Source organism: Megalops cyprinoides, chromosome 23, assembly GCF_013368585.1.
Source record: "Megalops cyprinoides isolate fMegCyp1 chromosome 23, fMegCyp1.pri, whole genome shotgun sequence".
Taxonomy (NCBI): Eukaryota; Metazoa; Chordata; class Actinopteri; order Elopiformes; family Megalopidae; genus Megalops; species Megalops cyprinoides.
Window position 1 is genome coordinate 12,542,744 of NC_050605.1, and position 20,710 is coordinate 12,563,453.

At 41.8% G+C, this 20,710-nt stretch overlaps 1 protein-coding gene across 3 annotated transcripts in view; it reads left to right on the forward strand.

The window, feature by feature from the left end:
- The first annotated feature begins 211 nt into the window (after positions 1-211).
- LOC118770133 (dedicator of cytokinesis protein 4-like) overlaps positions 212-20,710 on the forward strand; it is an 84,402-nt gene continuing 63,903 nt past the window's right edge. For all 3 annotated transcript variants that reach the window (XM_036517591.1, XM_036517593.1, XM_036517592.1), the window contains exon 1: positions 212-368. In XM_036517591.1, the coding sequence (XP_036373484.1) occupies positions 332-368 (37 nt within the window). In that variant the 5' untranslated portion in view covers positions 212-331. The remainder of the gene's footprint in view (positions 369-20,710) is intronic.

Sequence of the window (20,710 nt, forward strand, 5' to 3'; positions counted from 1 at the left end):
TAAACCGCCATGCTTTCATCTGGTGATCACATGACGCTCACAATCAACAATAGACCAATGAAAATATTGGATTGCGCCTTGGGCTCAGAATGGTTGACGGGATTCGAAGTCCTTTAAACTTTGTTTACGTCATTAAGTTTGACTACCTTTCCCATAATGCAGCACCATTTTCTATGTTTCTGATAATGCACTGTACTTCGTCTGAGCTGCTTCAATCTGAACAATGACTCCACAGCGGAGGCTAGAGAGACAGTAGAATGCGCTGTATCGCACACAGTTTTTATGTTGTGATGCTGTTTTTTCATGTGTCTTCAATGCACAAACCGTAATTATGTGGATACCTACAGAACACGAAAAATACGGCGTCGGTAAGTTAATCTGATGTCTTTTCATTATTTGCTCATTTAATTCGTAGAAAACTATAAAGATACATCTCCATATAGTGATATAGATGCTATCTAACATTGCAGCTAAATAACGGATAACAACTAAATTTTTAATGAATGCTACAAGCTAGTAAGCATAACACATATTTTAAACAATGCATATAATACAGCTAGGTAGACTTTTTACACATATTTAAATTTGCATTTATAAATATATTGTTAAAAGTACAAATTATTGCAACGGTATGACAAGTTAAATTTTGTATTTTGTGTCTGTGTGTTTTTAATAAAATGTGTATTGTGAAGAATTGTTCCAGTGCTTTAACTCAACTAAATAGCTGTCAGTGCAAGAGCTCTATTGGTGTTTAGGTAAATTACAATAAGAGGCATTCTAAACGTTCTTAACCAAAAGCACAAGATTTTTAATTTTCATTTACTGGTCGACAATATGGTATCGCCAATATGTGACGGACAGGTACCCTTGCGCGTACTGTGCAAGAAAAGGTCTTGCATGTGTACTGCGAATCCTACAGAATCTTGTTGTAAATTTGCCCAACCCCATAGTATATTGACCTGTGCTATTGGACATTGTTTGCAAGGGTATCGCTGTGCAGAGCTCCATTCTTGATTAAAGGTAAAAACACACAGAATGCAAAGGGATACTGCTAGAACCAACAAGTAACTAATACCTAGTTAGCATGCACATGAAAAACATATCAGCAGAGACGTTAAATATATACGTGATGAAGTTGATGAAGATTACATAGAAGATTATGTGTTTACCCACAGTTTCATTCTTAAAAGTGTATTGTTATATTCAGTAATGTTTTCATGATTTAAGACAAAGCAGTGAATGTGCACTGTTTCGAGGAAGGAGAGAATTCAGTGAACCAATTCATTTGTTAACTGTCTCAAAGCTGTACTTGTCTTAATGGCTCATGCCAGACGAGAGCATTGTCTTGTCTTCATTGTGTTTCCAGTGCTATGTGTGCATATTCTCCAGCTTTCACTAAGTTTTCAGAGTTAGCTACTGTCACAGCTGGGACTCTGAATGAATAATATTGATTGTCTTGCTCACAGAATGTCAAAGTGTGCCCAGCTGGTCAGTTTTGGTCAGGAGAGAGAAGCTTCTTCTTTCCTGTACTTTTATAAATCATAAATGTACTGGAAACCTTCCTGACTCCTGGTTTTCTGGCACTTTTGCAGGCAGTAGGGGTATTTTTGTGCCTGTTACAGTATTATTCTTTGCTGAGGCTTAGAGGATTTTTTTGGAGAGGGGTTGTCCTTTCATCTTTCTCTGGTTCCTTTCTTAATGGTTAAATCTCTGACTCAGCAAATCATCCATGGATTTTGCAGAAGCCCATCAGCTTCCAGGTTACATGGTCAGATGACAAGGTCATAGATGCCTTTGATCACTTTTTCAATTACACCACTTGAGAATTTGCTATTCTACTTAAACACCCACTGACAAGTTCTTTACACTAGAGTGTACAAGTCTTTCATGTTGCTTATTGTTTAGTTGGATTCATTTTCCCCATTTTGCATTGCTTACCTATTTAGTGTCTAATACATATTTGCCATAACATGAATGATGTAGGTAGGTATTTATAAATCATTAGCAAAATTTCATTTCTGCTATGTCTTTTTAAAAATGAGTCTGATGTTACTATCTGCACTTAGTTCTTAATATGTCCCTCACCATTTTATTGTCATATTGATGTGTGAAAAATTATCTTGACCATTATGTGATAATGGGTTGCGTGGTGGGATTGTCAGCGGATCCTCTCAGTAGCACATATAGCTTTTGTGACTTCTGATTGCTGAGGTGCTGTGTCAGATCAATTCATTATTCTGAGACATTTCCCAGAGCAATGCTGCTAAATTACACTGGCCATGAAACATTACTAGCCGTGGAGCGGAGACTCAAAGAAGACTGTTTGTCGAAGAACAAGTGTTCATGTGGAGAATAGTGATTATTCCTTGCTCAAGTGAGAGGAAGTGAAAAATGTAATGTAAAGTCAGTTGAATATTTGAAATTTGATGCAAACCCCTGTTTTTGTTCATAACTTTGATGAGAAAAATATTTTATTGAGTGTCAATACTTTGTGTAGGAAAGGCCTGGGAGAATATTTTTCACAATGTGGTAATTCTATGAATATTATTTCTGATATGGTCCGAATCCCTGCCTTAAGCCTTCTGATAGCACTCATGAGACCTGTTTAGGTGGTTGTTTGTGCTGCTGCGTTCTTTGCTGCTTTGTTAGAATTTGCTAATGCCAAATTGAGTTTGTTGCAAGAAATCTGAGCCAAGAAGTATGTGCTGGGTTGTGAGGAAAGATGAAAATTTAAGGTATGTGGGGTCAGTGTGGGAGAGGTGGCAGCATGCCAGTCCCAGACTTATTCAATACTCAGAGGCTTCAGCCAGCAGCCAGTTGCAGGGATGTATGTAGGAAGGACAACATCAGCAAGGCAGCGTTTTGATTTGGATGTATTTTGAGTTTTGGATGTTTAGGAACGGTGACGTAGGGTTGTCTGTCGGGAGAGACCTGCAGTAGTGTAAGGGTCAGTAGCTAGGTGGAGTAAGTGGTAAGGGGTAGGTGGATTCTTCATATACAGCTCATCATGAATTGTCAGGTATAAGCTGGTATCACACTATTCCGGTGTGTTGCCAAGTCTTTGTGTCCCCCCGCCACGGCTTGTTAACCAATGCTTGAGGATAAACCAAAACACATCAACCTCAACAACCTGCATTTTAATTAGTGCAGGTATTTCATCTGGTTATTATAAAGCTATTTTTCTCCAAATAAAAAGCACGCTCTTATTTCATCAACACTGTGGTGCAAAAGATGTTTATATAAAATGACTCTATTTCAATGTCGAAACGTTCCTAGTGTCCCATGCTTGAAAATGCAAGTACGGCTTAGTTAAGTGGATTGTGGCTCTTTATCCTGTTCTTAGCAGGACTGATAAGCTTCATTTAATTAGGAAGGGCTTTGGGGGGGGGGGGGGGTTGACGAGTGGAAGTTTCTGTGGCCCTTGAATGTCCAATGTGAGGAGTGTCACAGTTTTTCTGTTGTGCCGTGCAAGCCTAGGTAACGTATGAACGTTGGGACAAAAACTCTTCCTTTCAATGGAAGCTTTCAGAGCCTGCATTTAGGGGAGGGGAGAAGGGAGAAATATTCCTGTGAACTGTTTGCTGCTTCCAGAGTAAGCAGGCACAGGAGGTGTTTACACTGCGACAGAGGTCAAATGCGAGAGGCAGTTAAACTCTTTGAAGCTGTTCCTAAATGACTGTAGGTCCACAAACCTACGCACGTTTTCCCATCGCTTGACATGCTAATTAATGGAAGAGAGTAACACGGAAATCGATGCACCATAAACAGAAGGCTTGAATTCAAGGTCATACACAGGTTATACTCTCATGCTGGAAACTTGACCAATGTGACCGATACGATTTTTATCAGAACTCTCCTGTGTTTATGAAATCTTTAGGCTTGTCCAGCTGTCATATTTTCATTGTTGATGGTTCTGGCTTGAACACTGGTATAAACAGATATATAATATACCCAGCCTAAAAGACATGCAATTTTACTGTTATAGCCATGAAAAGGTCACAATAAAGCCAGCATAGTTTTCTAACACGCAGGTCATTGTTGCATATACTGATAATGCCTTTGAAATTACTTTTGAATGATTGAATGATTTCCAGGGGTGAAATTTTTGCAAAGTTTGTGGTTGTCACTATGATCAATATCCATTTAATAATGGCATTTACTCTGTGCATCTCATTTAGCCTTCTGGACATTCTGTGGGGGTTAAAGTTCAGCAATGAAATGCTCTTTGGGGAGTTTTCGTCTGCCTTTAAACAGCTGTCACCTTTACACTGCATTTTAAAAATCAAAGACAAAACCCATATTGTGGCCATCCGGGGACTTCGGGGCTTCAAAGGTCACTGAAAATATGCAGTTAAGAAGAAGAATGGGTGACAGAGAAACATCTGCCTCAGCTGTAGTCTGAGGATGATCAAGCTTGCCAATAGGTGAACAGTGCAAATATCAGATGTTCCTTTAAATGAACTTTTTAAATCAGTGGGACTCTGTAATTGGACTCTGCAGATATGCCCCCTTTCCACTGGATTAATTTGACCAAATTAAACCTTCCAAACTGAACATTTAATTGCAGGTATTTTTATTTGCTACGTATTTACAGTCATTTACAGCAAGGAGTGATACTATGCCCACTAATCTTTATCATTCATGAAATATAGATGGGGTCCAGCAGGGACTGTATTAAGGCTCATTACAGAGTAGTTTGAGTGATTACAGCGTTTACAGTAACTAGAAGCAGGATCTGAAGATTGATATTTTCATGTCTACCTTCGCATTTCCCATAGACTGATAGACCCCAGGATCAAATTATGTAACATTTACCAAATGTTATTTTCACGATAAGTGAATCTGAACCTTTTACAGTGGATCAAACAGTTATCTTACAGAAGCCACATTTCCGTCGATGTCCTGTGTCTGCAAAAGGACTGATGATATCACATTAATAAAGATGGATCCAATAATTCTCAGTACGAATGCATAGTCATTAACCATGCAAATGATTACTGGTTAATGAGTTCAATGCATTCGCATGACATCCTTTCAGCACGCCTGATCTTTTTGGCCAAAAGTAAGGAATGCCCCCACCCCAATTCTAGAAGGATGGTTTGCAGAGTCATGTATATGTATAATCTTCAAAAAGGGAAATCCAGCAATCACTCCATGCAGGGACAGAATCCAGCTTTAAAACCGTATGCTTTACATTTTCTGGAAGGCTGCCCATGGCGACTTCATGCTTGATCACCATGGCTGGCTTCCTGGTGGTACAGCTCTCGCGGTTGGATTCATGACAGGAAAACATGCTTTGTGGAAACAAGCTCCCCTGTCTCATCTAGTCCCTCTCGCGGAGGTTTGTGATTGTAACAGGGTAGCAAAGGCCCTTAAAAGCGCTGATCCCTGTTTGTTACTCTGTCAGTTGTGCAGAGCTTTGGGGAGATGGAACACGTGAAGACAGTGTCATTGGAAACAAGCTGTCACTGAATGAGCGCAACCTCACATGGAATCTAAGGAAGCTTTTCTCAGCCTGCCCAGATAAAGAGTAGTTTCACCCTTCTCCTCATGTCCACAAGATGGATCACAGAAGAATACCGAAGATAAGAGACACTGGAGGACAGGGGTTTACTAACAAGAACTGTCACTGACTATTGAAAAGAATGGTCTTTGGGGAAAAATATCCAGTTTAGGTAGCATTTTAATGAAGGGTTTCTCAGTAATGATGATTTCAAACTCCTGGAAGTGTGTTCCTGGTCAAATTTGAGATATCAACCTATCAAGCGTGTCAGCGCTTCAGTTAATTAAGAGGTGATTTCCTTTGTGGGGTGGCTGAAGTCCTCCCTTGACTGTCGTGCGAGTTTACATTTTCCGAAATAATTGAACGTTGCCTTGTGTTCAGCATGCTGTCTTGCTTAATGTTACTGATTTTGGGGACAAGTGAAGTTTCCTGCAAGAAAAGGGGGAGTGTTTTCAGTTCTTCCTAGAAGATGAAGGACACTTCCAGTAAATGTACTGGAGCTGAGTGGGTGGTAGAGAGGTCTCTGTGTGGTACTCGTTGGCCTGGGGGCAGCTCTTGGTGTTGGTGTCTCCCCCATGGGGATGTCAGTAGGTTGGGGGTGGAGGCATGTGTCGGGTTATTGTCTCAGTTGCCACCCCGCTCAACGCCCTTGGCATTGTTCCGGCATTGCTGCAGGGCCCCCATTCCTGCGTCGCCCCGTGCTTGCGTTAAAAAGCACCCTGAACAGATGGAAGCGTGGCTCCAACGCCTCCTGGCTTGTAATTGGTTCTTCATCCACTCCCCCGTTGTGATCATGGGGAAGTAATGCAGCACAGAAGGAAGCCTGCAAGTCAATAGCACATCTCCCGTGTGAGTTGAATGGCCGTTGAGGGATCTCAGAGAAAGCTGTGTGTGTTTCCCTTGTTTGATGTGGGTTATACGTCCCCATCCACATCTGCTGGATTGATGTTGTTGATTATCGAATGTTTTTTGTGTTGTGGTTGTTTTTTTTATGATTATGATATGTAATGGCAAGGCGTGTTTGACAGAACGCTGTTTGGAACAGTTAAAATGTTTTTGTGGAGGAAGCAGGATTTGTATCAATTCAAGGAAATGATAACACCAAACTCTTCTCTCTTTTGGCTTTTGGCTTTTGCTTTTTGCGTGCTTGCTTGAGGTGGAAAAAAGGAATTGATACAGTGAGATGGATTTTCTGCTTTTCAAGAGTGTGACAGGAGTAGAAATGTCACAGAATATACCAGAATCTCAGATTTTTTAAAAATAGACAAAATGGCGGGTTCATTTACAGTACTGAATATGAGCAATGAGAGAGATCATGGCTTGCACTGTACTGTACCTTATGGCCGAGTAGCTACAGATGGACTTGAATTTAGTTGTCCACTGTTTGTTTAAGAGTCATATCTGTGTGTGTGTCACATATGTGTAGGTGTCATTGAAGAAAAATATTGTTTTGCAGCCAGAAGGAGACTTTCATCAAATGCTTTGTTAACATAGGAATGTGTTTTAGTGGCTGAAGGCTGAGTCTTTGATATTAGATGGGCTAAGCTTTTCAATATTTGAATATACAACAGATGTTCTCATCAACATAACAAACGTTGCTCTTTTTGTCAGTCAAGACAAATACTGGGCAAAAGTTGAGGGCAGTCACATTTTAACTCACAACAGGAACACATTCTCTGTTCTGCTCCTTCTGTGTGCCTGACCTTTTTATTTTAATGAAAAATCGGAGTCCCATAGGTGTTGCTAAAATAACACAGTCTAATTGTGCTCATATGTGTTTATGAAACACCTGTGCTATTGCCTTCACTGCCAGGCAGAGACAGGGCCTGCCGTTGTGTGCCTGGTGCAGGCCTGCCCCAGAAAGGCCCAATTGGTTCCCAATCAGGTGATGACCTCGGCCATGGAAGTCTGAGTGCAGTCTGGGTAGCTGAAGCCATGGCAACATCCACTCTGCAAGCAGTGTGTCCATGCTGTCCTTTGTGCAGTAGTAGTTTCAATTATTCCTACATCCAACTGGAGTGGGCATGTCCATTAAAAGCCTAGTTGTCTATAGTAGTTTACCCAGCCTTTTCATGACGGGGTTACTCCTTAGTTGAAAATATTGTCATTTTTATACCACACCTATGTAATAGGAAATGGGAGTTCCATGTTATATGAGCAGTCCAGCTTGGATACTGAATGGTTTTGTTGAGGTTGTACACAGTCTAGATCTATATTTAGGAGTTAATCATGTTCCATTTTGCACAGCATGTGAAAGAAAGGAAATGACCTGAACAGGAAACACAATTGTAGCATGATGAAATAACACCAAGATCATTTTGGATACTCAACCAGTACTCAACCATACCATTTTTATTTCAGTGATTTTCATTGATTATGGTTTCTCTGGGAAATGTTATAGGCTATATATCTTCTTTGTTATCAGTTATTTTAGCCAGCATTTTCTATTGTAAAAGATCTGGACATAGTTCACTAGTTCCAGCATAAACAGTCCAGTAGTGGGATATGCAGTATTTGCAGGATAAGAAAATTCAAGTCCTTTTTTTAAGGATTTGATCAGAAACTCTTACTGTACGAAGTAAGTATTACAGTAGTTGTGTTGATGCTGCCTGTCAAGTTAATAAAACATGGAAAATCAAAACAAAACTGGCAAAATGAATTTGTTCAACTGATGCTGGTCAGAGTTGCATTGTTTTATCACATGCTATGTAATGCATGCTATGTACGTCGTAAGAGGCCATGGTGATTAATAGCTGTGAATGTGCCGATGGGGGTGAGGGTGTTTTAGGTGAAAACATTTTTAGAACATCTCTAATATTACCCCGTTACCCCATCTCTAATATTACCCCATGTGGTTAACAGTCAGGTCTACTGAGCGATGCAAACCATTCATCCATTCAAACACTGCTCATTTTACCAAATTCACTTCTCATCAGCTTGGTATTCATTGTCTGTGTCAGCCCTGAGCGTTGTGACATTACCATGGTTCACATTTCAGATTTCTGAAATCCTACAAGCGTTAGCTGATCCATAGGAGAGGTGCATTGTGGGTTGTGATTAAATAACGGGCCACTGCTTGACCTTCGTCTCGGTAATAAAAGCAGGGTCAAGCTGCTTTTTAAAAAAGTGATAAGCAATAAATCCTTCCTCTCAGTTACGTTTAAATAAGCAATGCGTTCTTTGACTTTTTGCACCTGGTGATGAATGAGAGCATGTAGGTGCTCCCTGGGCAGGGGGTTATCTGGGAGGTCCGCTGCTCCTGGTAGCCGAGATTAACGCCGGTGACAGGCCGAGACAGGAGCGGAGATACGAGGCTCTGAAAGGCCACGGCCTTGGCTCCCGCAACGTATCTCTTTCCTCTGGCAGGCTGGCAGAGATCTGTTCACCAAGATTTCCTCTCTGTGCGGGTTCATTTCTGTGCCCCCCCCCCTCCACCACCCCACCCCAGACATCGCCTGTCTTCCTGTCACCCTCGGCTCCTGTGCCTTCCTCCGCACTCCTGGGAGGAGAGAGAATGACGTCTGGAGATAACGCTGTTCTTCTTCAGCTCGCCTGTGATGCGCCTTTTTACAATTCTTATTCCAGAGTCTTTTGTGAATATTTGCCCCACGGATACCTCTGATGAATATTAATAGGTGCAAAGCGGTTGTCTGTTTTGGTGATGCGAGTTAACATCACAAGGGTATACAGCAGAGTGCATGAGGAACACAATAAAAAGTCTATTGTATAAAAGTAGGCCGCTAATCCATGTAATGATTCATTTAGGTTTATAAGTGCACTAAAGATCTCTTTATAATTTTGCGTGGCCATATGGAATATGTGTAGTAATTACAAAGGCATACAGCCTGTATTATTAGAAAATGTTGCATTGGTCAGATGCTGTTGCATTATTTGAAATGGATTCTGCTCCTTCTGAATGTTGTTGTTTGTTTTAGATGTTGATTTCAGAATGGATGTATCCACTGGCATGGCATCTGGGTAAAATTGGCAGAGACCATCATTATTGCTTTTTTTTTCTCCTCCAGCCAATTTACACTGCTGAGGCTTGATCACTAGCTGCTGGGAAGGACAGTGAGGTTCTTTTCAGCTTCACTGTCTGTAATTTTAACCTTCTCATTAAAATCCTCACTGTCACCTCAAATCAACAAATTATTTGCCCACCCCTGAAGTACGGCAGGTCTGGTGGCGCGTTCTGAGCTCAGAAATCTGTCCGTTTTCTCTCCTCTCTTCAGTTCACACCTCACTGGGCGTTTTAAAGGACCACCTCTCCGTTTTTCACACTCTCACACCATTCAGGTTGAATCAACAGAAATTTACGCTCAGATGGGAATCGACCTTGGATTCTGTTGCCTATCACCGGTGCAGTGAGGTATATGATACTAGTCGACTGGTCTTTGCGGGCTGCCTCTGAGATGGCACGGTATGGTCATTTCATTGTTAGTATGCTGGGGGGGTGCTCAGTGCAGTTTTCATATATTTTGTGGTCTGGGCTTTTGCTTTTGCTGCAGTTGTACAGGAATCAGTGGGTTCAGTTGATCTGGATTTGGTCTCTTCCAGTTCTGTTGTTGTGTTGCTGTTTTACGCACAGGAAGGGTGTTTTTTCCCCATGCTTTTATTTAATCATTGCTTCAGTGGCTTTACTGAATTATTGATCTGGAATGTATAGTTTGTTTCTGTTTGGATGAATAGAAACTCCCTGTGGAAAAGGTCAAGTGAGCTTGAAGGCCTTGCCAGTCTTCCACGGTACAACTTCATATGCTGCTGTCTTGCCGAGCACATTTTAGATGAGTGTTGTTAAATAAGTGAATAATGCTTACCTAACAATACAGTTCACTTTCATGCTAAAAAAATAGCAGAGCCCCGAGGAATAACCATCTTTAACTGAAGGCCTTAAATAGTCTGTTTGTTTGGATGGTACTGTTTTGAAAAGCCTCTTTATTTGAGTTGACGATGTCTCCTGCTAACTGTTCTACATTTTATTTTAACGTGTCTTCTGGGACATTTCCCTTTTGGAATGTGTAACTAGCCAAGAGTTGGCTGCTAAAACATTAGTACAGAAACAGGCTTGTTAAGGCTTCCTGAAGCAGTAAAACATTCTCTGAAGAGCATTTCAAGTTATTTACAAAGGGAGTTGCCTTCCGTTTTTCTTATCATTGATTGAAATGTGACCTTTTCTGCTTTCTCGCAGCAAGTGAAGAGGTGGATATGGAAAAGCAACGGGATATTCTTCTGCATCCAACACCTCAGATGTTAACTATGCTTGTTCAGCTGTTTTCTTTTGATCTGTTGTTTTATATATTGTATTATGTTAATAATATTTTCAATCAACTATAAAATAGAAAGGACATGTTTTATTTGAAATGATTTGAAAGATTTTGAAATGATTTGAAAGTATAATGGTTTAAAATTTGTACTTGTAATTAATTCTGAAACTCCTTAACTCCTACATTATTTGCTTATTTACTTAACAGTATTTACACTGCAATGTACTGGTGCTTGACTCTTCAAGACCAAGCATTGATGCTAAGATTCTCATCATATTTGAAGTGCAGTTCCCACATTACACTTAATTCTGAGTTTTCTCTTCAGTTTCATGTGCTGTGCATTCCTTTATCTCTCTGACAACTGTGTTATGGTGCTAGACTTTAAGCCATTTGAATAATTTATTCATTTATACTGTAGCAAAGCAGTTATCACTTTTTTATTTCAAATCTGAATTCCAAAGAGGTGAGACTGTTGTGTTTTGTGACCATAAACGCAGAGATCCAGCGTCTTCTCTGGTCCCCAGACTGGCTGGGCATGTCAGGACAGGTGGGAAAGCGATGCTGAAAAACCATGTCATCCCTCATTTGCACTTGCAGTATGCCCTGGGGTCCCGCATGCATTCATCACACACACACACACACACACACACACGTGCGCGCGCACGCACACACACATGCGCGCGCACGCGCACACACACACACACACAGACACAATGTAACAAACTTTAACACACATTTCACCAGGCACGCTCAGAATGGCTATAAAGCTATGGCTATGAAGGAGATGTACCGTTTCACTGAAAACGAGACTTGGGTCAGCCACTGCTCTGGGGGCTGAAATGTCCTAATTTATCACGAGTCTTTAACCCTATAGAATTTCGACCTGGTGCCTTTATTTTACCTCAGTCCCCCTGGGATACAAATGTGGCGAAGTGCAATTGAGTGAGAGCGTCTTAAAGGTATCTCTTTTGTGTGCACGGATGGCTGAAAAGGACTGAACAGACATTCTGGAAGCCCTGTGTGCAATGCAGTTGGCACAAGGCCCCTCACATGACCAGAGATGGGAAGGAAGGCTAGCCTATGTGCAGTGCCTCAGTGGATGCTATACTTAAAGTGCCCCACTTACTGTAAGTCTGGTTCAGACAAGTGTTTCATCGTGCTAGTGCATATTTGCAAATCAGGAACTTAGCGTTATGCACAGACATTCTTTCTGTTTTCAGACATGCACTGATACATTTCAGGTTTTTATCTTTGGCTTATGATGCCTTGAAGAAGAGACAAAACCTGCATAAAATTGTGTTGTAGCAAAATGAAAGGTTTCTATTCAGCAGTCTTGGTGCAGTATAAATGATTATTAGAGTGATTATTCAGTATAAGTTGCTTCAATTAAATTAAATTTAGGTAATTTTTACTGTAGCCACAACCATAATTAATTTAGCATGTTTGGCTCTGGATCAGAATTGTTTGGCAAAAAATGTATTTCTCATCTAGTTCAAACTGAAGGCATCCACTGCCAAGACATATTAACGGATTTGGTTTTTGAATATTAAGAAAAAACATAATTACAATCCAGCTATGATCTGCTAATCCCACATGTGTCTGTGTGCGTTTGTGTGTGCTGGTTTCCTGAGCAGAATTCTGAGGGACAGTAATCTGGCTATATTCCATATCAGTGTGTAATTGGAAAAAACTGTCATTGATCCTTTTCACTGTTACCCCATAAGCCAATGCTATGTTGAGCCTGCCTTCATGGAATCAATTGTTGCTAAATCGATTCTACTGCAACTTGTCACAGATATTCACATTTGCCTGCTCCAGTAATTAGATACACTTAGTTAAAAAAGATCTACTTTCATGAAGATTTGGATAATTACAATTGTATAGACTGTTATTAAATACTGACCACACTGATTATAAGGGTATATTACAGGCAATGTGAACAGAATGATATTGTATACATTATTATCACTCCATTGTGAAGTAACTTTATGACAAATCAGTGTGTAATAGCCAATAGCCCATAAAGTAGGATAATGGGGAGCTGGGCATGACATGTAGTGTCGGTAGTTGAAGCTATCTACCATGCAGAAAAAAAGAGCTGTGTCAACTTTGGTCATAGTCTCCTCTAGCACCATAGACAAAATGGAGAGTTAGAGCATTTACGGCTGTTTTTGGAATACCAAAATGCCCAGCCAGAACTTCATCATAGCGGGCAATTACTTTGACTAACTCCCTGTAGACACCAGAATCTTTGGCCTCATTGTATCCTGTAAAGGCCAATTTCACCCAAGAAAAGAGGATGCATCGATCAAATGTTTCAGAACTGACGTTTCTCCTTCGCCACTCTAAGACAAGTGCCTCTATGTACTGCATGCTCAGCTTGTATTCTGCACAGTGGACTTGCACTTACGTGCCCTTTTGAATTCTCATTGCTTTTTCAAGCTGTCACAAAATACAGAGATCGTCAAATCCTGTTCATGACCATCTCCAAGACCTGCCTGCAAGCCTGAACAGTGGACGGTAAATTTGTTCAGCCACCTGTAATTCACTCTATCTTCTCATACCAGAAGGTAGATTTTAGCAGGTTCTGACCAAAACTTTTAAGTGCATTTTAATTTGTAGCTAAAGGTCTTTGTGACAGATTTCTTACATAACACAAAAACACAACATTTATATTTGGATTAGTTGCATGATATTAATTAGTTAGTTAATACTTGAATACTTTACGTTATAATACTTTATTACTAAACACTATATGTTGTATACTACATATAATATTATAATACTATATATTACTATATATTGTATAGAATATAAGTTTGCTAAAGGCATATTGGAACTTATTTCTATTATCATTTAAATCCTCAAATCTCAACATGTTGCTATATTTATTGGTTTACCTTCAAATTCATCACGCACTACTGTCTTGCTTACAGCAGCGTGCCATGAGCTGGTTGGCTGGTGATCATTTTATTTCCGGTTCAATTTAACTTATCTGATCAGAAAACTTGTGTTTCATTATTAACCTGCTCAGGCAATGTGCCAGGCCTGCGCTCATCATAATACAGCTGGATGGAGTCACCATCTGGCTGGGGGAAAGGTGATATGTCTAGTGGAGTGACACTTCACCCAACAAACCAGGCTTTGATTTAAGGTCAGACTAGACACGCGTTTGTTTGTCCACGCTGCTTGACACATCAGACCTGTGGTCCCATTCTCACTTCCCCAAAAAAGTCACTTCCTCCCGGTCTTGTGTTATCTATAGCCAGTTGTACAGGAGTTGATAGTGCATTCGAAATCGTGAACTGTTTTCAGTCATGATCACACAAGACCCTTACACAAGAGCATGCTTTGCACAATGCTTTATTTGACTGACATTAAATAAAATAAAAAAAAAAAACTAAAGCAGGAATGTGATGAGCTGCAGTACATGGGAATAACACAGGCTCTAAAATGGACAGATCACAGAGTGGGACTGTGATTCAGTCTGATAACTACTGAAATGTTGCATCTTCCCATCTTTCCCTTTTCTAATTCTCTCTTTTTATTCTATGAACACCTCTCCAGAAGCATTCCATTTATCACTGCTGTTTGAGTATTAGGACTAATCTCCATGGTATATTGTGCTGAAATTCCATTTCACAGTGTGTCTGGGTGCAAGCACAAGGACGAGTGTGATTTGGAGGTTGAACGTAGCCGTACCCGCACGTTTCGGTCCGCTATCAGATCCAATCTGTGATATCTTTGTCTCATGGTATGTTGTGAAATCATGGTGCAGCACTGTCCTCTTCTCAGTCTGACTTTCTCTGATCTATATGAAAACGTTTTCTCAGTAATGCCTGTAAATGTCTTTGTAAATGTCTTTGATGTAAATGTATTTTATGTTGGATTTGACTGTGTTCAGTCCTAAACTTGTTATTGTGTTTGTCTTTAATCTGTGTCTGAAAAAGCCTCAGCATTTGCCACAAAAGAGCATGAAAGAGTAATATGTTGCTCTCCCAATTATACAGCAAAAATGTGTTCTATTGCTGTATCTCATTGAATGCGTTGGCTCTAAAGAAGAATGGTCTTGTATGACGAAGCAGAATGTTCATTTTGAGAAATCCTTGAATAACAAAAAGATACGTAAGTTCCAAATATTTTTTCACGATTGAATCAAGAGCTTAAGGAGTGCCATTGTTGCGTTGCGATTTCGTGCACATTGTAAATACTGTACCTCTTGCTGAAGCAGAATCGCACCGGCGATAGTTTCCTCATTTCACGTGGATTGTTGCCGTAATCCTCTTTGCTGATGTTGCCCTAATCCACTGTGGATACCGTATCACTACCACCACCAAGAAGCACCAACATCATACCATTTTTACCAGCCTTCACAATGCATGAACACAGTGTCTGCAAATCTCAAGCCTGCTAGTCTGTATCCAGCTTAGAGAGGATCATGTAGAGTGGTTGAAGCATATTTTACCGTCTGGACAGCGGAATGATGTCTCGTCCTCCAGCCGGATAAAACATTTCTTTTGGAGAATCTGTGTGGCATGTGGAGCAATTTTTTTCCAACCAAGAGACATATGTGGCATTTATTTGTTGTGGAATGATGCAGATTTAAAAGGTTATCCAATTCATATGAAGAGGAAAGATACTGATTTTGATTTCTGTGTCTCTGGATGACCTGGGTGATCAGAGCAACATGTCTGAAGGAACAAACCAGGGAAAAAAAGCTGACTTCTAGAGAATGTAATGATGAAAAATATATGAAATTAAGTGCAAATACAAGTGTGAGGGTTTGGTCCCATGTTTTAATCCATTTCATTAATCTGTTTATTAAGAATGGTGCATCAGGTAGGATAAACTAATAGCGCTCAACGTTATAGAGGGGAGTGAGAACTGAGACACAGGCTCTAATGCAGGTGAACGTTTCAAGCGAAGGGAAGAAATTGGAATTCGTTTGAGGCCTTCCTGAAGGGCTCTTCATTCTTGTCTTAAACTACCCAGAAAGGTTTACGTCTAGAGCCTAAAATCCACAGAATCAGCCGTCAGGGGAAAGGTGAGTCTGCTTTGTGGTGTTTTTCTACTCTCCCCTATAATAGTTTCATTAGCAGTGGAAGGTCAAGTGGCATCGTTGAGAAATTGTCTTGGGAGATAGCCTTTGCGCGGAAACAGAATCGCTTCACCTCAGGTTTTGAGGATGTGTTTGTTTTGCGGGAGAGGAGAAGGCAGCTCATTTAAACTTTTACTCGCATCACCTCCAGGGATCTATGGTAATGGAAGGAGCTCCAATAGTTTTTTCATTTTGTGCTGCCACCCTCCCCCCCTTTTTTTTTTTCTCCAAAGGTTGTAAAATGTAAATGAAATGAATGTCCCTGAATCCCCCTCACATTTGCTGCTGATGTGCTGTTTTGTTTTGTTTTAAAAAATTACAAATACTTTGAATTGCTGTAAACAGCTGCTGATGACCTAGTTCTGGAGGGGAAACTGGGGCACTTTTTTGACTTCATTTATTCCACTTCTCTATTGATTTGTCCTGCATGGGCCCCAGCATGAATAATTTAGCCGGGCTTAGCCACTTTGACTCGCTGGCTGTAACCGCTATGTCTGAATTAGCAGGGCATAACTCCTCTGACAGACTGCAGCTCCTCTGTATTGTTTCAGTCAGTTTCAGCTAGTCTGCATTTGTAGCCTCAGTTCTGTGTTAACTCCTGAGGAAGCATTAATTATGAGAGCAATATTATTTTAACTGTTGTGGGCCTAACTCAATGAAACACTAATGAAGGAAGGCATCTACAGGCCTGTTTTCTTCTAGCATAATGGTGCATGTTACTTTGTAAATGTTACAGTGGCATTGGGCTCAGTTGTCTTAGCTGAGCACTTATCCTGTTTTTATGGCGCCTTGCGTTGTAATATTAAATAAAGAAGTCTCTCTTTAATACTGTGAAATATTTCACCATTGATGTTACTATCAAGATAAACAGCTGTAATTGTGCTCTTACCTAACCTACCTAAGTTACCTACCTAAGAGCTGGCTGTGAGTGAAGCATCTACTATATAGTAGTCTAATAAACTCAAGACTCAGCTGACTTTCCTCTTTTCCTGAGTTACGCTGATAATTCAGTAAGGAGCTTGTTGAGACTTTCAGGGTTGTGCTCCCCGCTGCAGACGCACTGCCAAGGCCCTGACACTTGGAGAAGTCTCCGCACCCCGCGGGTCTCCTGCCACTCCTGCGGCTCCTCTGCTGCCGAAGCCCGAGTAATCCCACACAATCCCAGCGCAGAATAACTCTGACAGCTGAGCCGCTCTGGAACAGAAGAATTTCAACCATGCGTGCTGCCAGGTTCGAAGGCACCCGAGTCTCCAGTGGAGGTTCAGAGATCTCTTTTTAGCTGTATGCCTTCAATGAGCTGTCATATATGCCACAAATTAACTGGCCACTGACATATTGGAATATACATAGAGGTGGAATTGTTTGTCTGTTATCTTTTGTTGTTTTAAAAGCTTGTGTTTATGTAATGCTAAAATCACTGGGTTGCTAATTCATACAGAGCTGGTGGCCAGGCCTGAAGGTTTGGTGGTTATAACTGTCTCGGTACTCTCTTCTGAGTGAGAGATGGAGCTCTGTTAGGTTGTCTTTCTGAAGGGTCAGCTTCTGGGTGGCATTTATTGATTTTGCAAATGCGAAGCAGATGTCCTTACTGAGACTGGAATCTCAGCCACTTCAGGCCTCACCTTTGTACGAGGCGGGCGAAGAGATTTTTCCATAAGACAAGAATGAGAAGTGCACAAAGCATGCTTGTTCGGGGGTGTTGTACCATGTACTAAAACCAAATGTGACATTCTGGGAGAAATTTTTCCCAGTTGGTTAGACCAAGTTGGATAAATATGACAGAACCGATCCATTTCATTTTGTGCCCACCATCACTAGACATATGGAGCTGGAGAAGTGCAGCTCCACATTAGATCAAATGGAAGCTTTTGTTTTCATTTCCCTGCTCCTAGCCAGCTGCTATAAGTGCAAGGTTTGTGTCCTTGTGGCTGTGCTTGAACAAGGTGGTTAACTTTAATTTCCGTAAAAAAAAATATCACTGTATGAATCAATACATTTTTTGAATTGTAAACTGTGTGAATTGGCGCGGATTAAGGGATATACCGCACAAATTAAGAAGGTGGCTTAATACATGGCATTGAATAAATATGAATCATATATTTGTAGTAGGTTGTGCTTCATCGTTAGTTGTCCCGTGCTCATTGGAGTTTTAGTGCAAGCACAGTGTTTTGTTACCTTGTGATTTTTGCTGGCCTCAACTGTCAAAATGACTAACTGATGCCAAAATCAACAAACTGCTCACCTGGTTTGTTAATTGCTGTGGATATTAGATGACACTGTTCACTGAGCAGGGTTGGACAGCATTTTTCCTCCCCGTTCACAAAGAGGCAAACGTTTCATCGAACAGAATGACTTGCATGCTATACGTTCTTGCAGGGGTCCTTTCACACTGCAACAAACCATATGTTACTTTCTCCTTTCTTTCATTTAAGTAATGGGAAAGAAAAACTGTTTGTTACACAAATTAACAGAAATATCACCACCACTAATGTGGCCAGATATGTTCCTTTCATCTCTCTGTGCTCGGAAAACGAGTAGGTGGTCTAAACATCGTGACTCATGCCCAAGCCTTTTACCAGATGGTTCAAAAATAGTTCTGGAATGTTTCTGGTATTCTAAAACTGAATCCTACAGAAACAGTGCAGGCAACCATATCCTGTCACCCTCCAGCCATTCAGAATTGAATATTTCTCCTGCTCTGCACATCCATTCTGCACCACACTTTGTGTGACCTGAGGTGTTGCTCTTTCACTCATGTGAAACGGTAATTAAATCATTGCTGGAAAATCTAATCATATTTCTGAAAAAAATCTTGAACTGACAGCCCCCTTTATAACAATGAGGGCAGGTTGATGTCATGTGTGATCAGTGGGGTGATTGAAGGAGACCATCCCAGTCGTGACTGGATGACCATACCTAACTGAGGAAGATTCCAGCGATGGTGGGTCTCCCCATTAGAGAGGTTGGAGAATGGACGTACCCTGTTACAGAAGATGGAAGTTGGACAGACCCCCTCAGTAGGGCCCTGTGATTGGCGTCCTGGTTAAGAGTGGGAGATAGGCACATCCCATCAGTAGGGCCCTGTGATTGGTCACATTATTAATGGGTGGAGGAGGGACACACCCCTTCCAGAGGGCCCACTGGTTGGTCTCCCTGTCAATTGGTGGAGGATGGACACACGCCATTAGAGAGAATGGAAGATGGATGCACGCCTTCAGCGTGACACAGTGATTGGTCTCCCTGTTAAGGGATGGAGGATAGACATGCCCTTCAACAGGGCCCTTTGATGGTGGGTCAGTGTATTCATCCTAATCAGCCCCAGATTGATAGCTTTATCTGGGAGATTTGATTTTGCTGCGATACGGCCGGAACTTGACATGATGTAGAATCTGCATATCTGATTCAGTTCCTGAACTGCCCCTTTGCAAGTACCTCTTTTCCGCACCCTTATGTAAGTCTCTCCAGTGTAACACACTGCATGTGGATGAACCCTTAAATAAACTGTTCATTCACCGGAGTGGGGCACTTTTCGGCAAGGGCAAACTCTCTACAGCACGGAACACCGGTCGAGAGCAAGTCAGCTGTGTCCACAATCCGGCAGCGCGGTTTCGCACATGAGCTGGCACTGTTACAGTGTTAAATTTGTGTTGTGTCACGGTCGATCAAAAGGCTTTGATTGCACGCTCCGATCTGATCCTATGCAGCAGAGTGCAGGCCTGCTGTCACACTATATCTTTGTGTCTAATTGAACCGTGCTCTGTAACATGGCATGGCAGCCCACTGCAGGTCCAGTACTGCCAGATTCACACATCTGAAAAGGCAGTTGTGAGTTAATGTGAGCGGGAGATTGCTCATGCCTTGCTGGTGAATGTCCGCTGTATTTTTTGTGGGCACTCTTTGCTTGGTTTGCTTTTTTGGGGCTCGCAAGTTCAGAATCTCAATGGGGGCGTCATTAATTCTGGAGGCACACGGAGGATATGTGCTGCTCCGGTGCTTGTCAAGGCTTCTGTTGTGTGGATTGCTGAAGAGAGAAGCGGCAGGGACCGCCGCTGCATTGTTCGCGGCTGTCCCTAGAGCGTACCAGAGCGAGTCCCGCGTGCGGAGTGTTCCTGTGCCCCGCTCGCTGAACCAGAACACGAATCTGGAGGCCAAGTGGTGCGTCACGGTGCCCTTTCGACATTCTGTCTGTGGCCCTGCTCCCGACCAGAGAGCCCTGCTCTCAGGCACACCGCTTGCTGTCTGGCGTAGTTTGAACGAAGCAGCCCTCCTTTTGTGACATCGCAAGCCTTTGTTTGTAAGCCCGCCCTGTGCAATGGCTGTTTGTTGTTTCCTGTTTGTTGCTTTTGTGGTTGTTCTGCGACAGTGAGGTTAATACCAGACGGGCTGACGGGTTGACGTGGGCACCGCAATGTTCCGCCGATTAGCGTTTGAAGGGTTCAGCAGGGTTTAGCGAGCTTCTTGTGGAGGATTTCTCTGTGCGCAGTACTGAGGGAGTCAGGTGGTGGCGAGGGAAAAAGTGTCTGCCCTTCATCTGACTCTGCGCAGCTCCATCACAGCGGGATTACGGCTGATGGATCAATTAATTACGACCGCGGTTGCTTTTTGGGCGTCGCTTTGTGAATCTGCTAATCCTCGAGACAGAATGACTGATATAGAAGAATGGGCAAGTGGGGTGTTTTTAAGATCGGTAAATCTGCGCAGAATCCGCGCAACATGATGCCCAATCTGTGTGTTGTTTGCAGCTGTTTACCATGACTGCCTTTGCTGAGGCTGGAGTGATGGTGGCACAGGGGCTGCATCTTCTGCTCGCATTATGAAACCTGCGTGAAGGAACTCTCTTGTTTC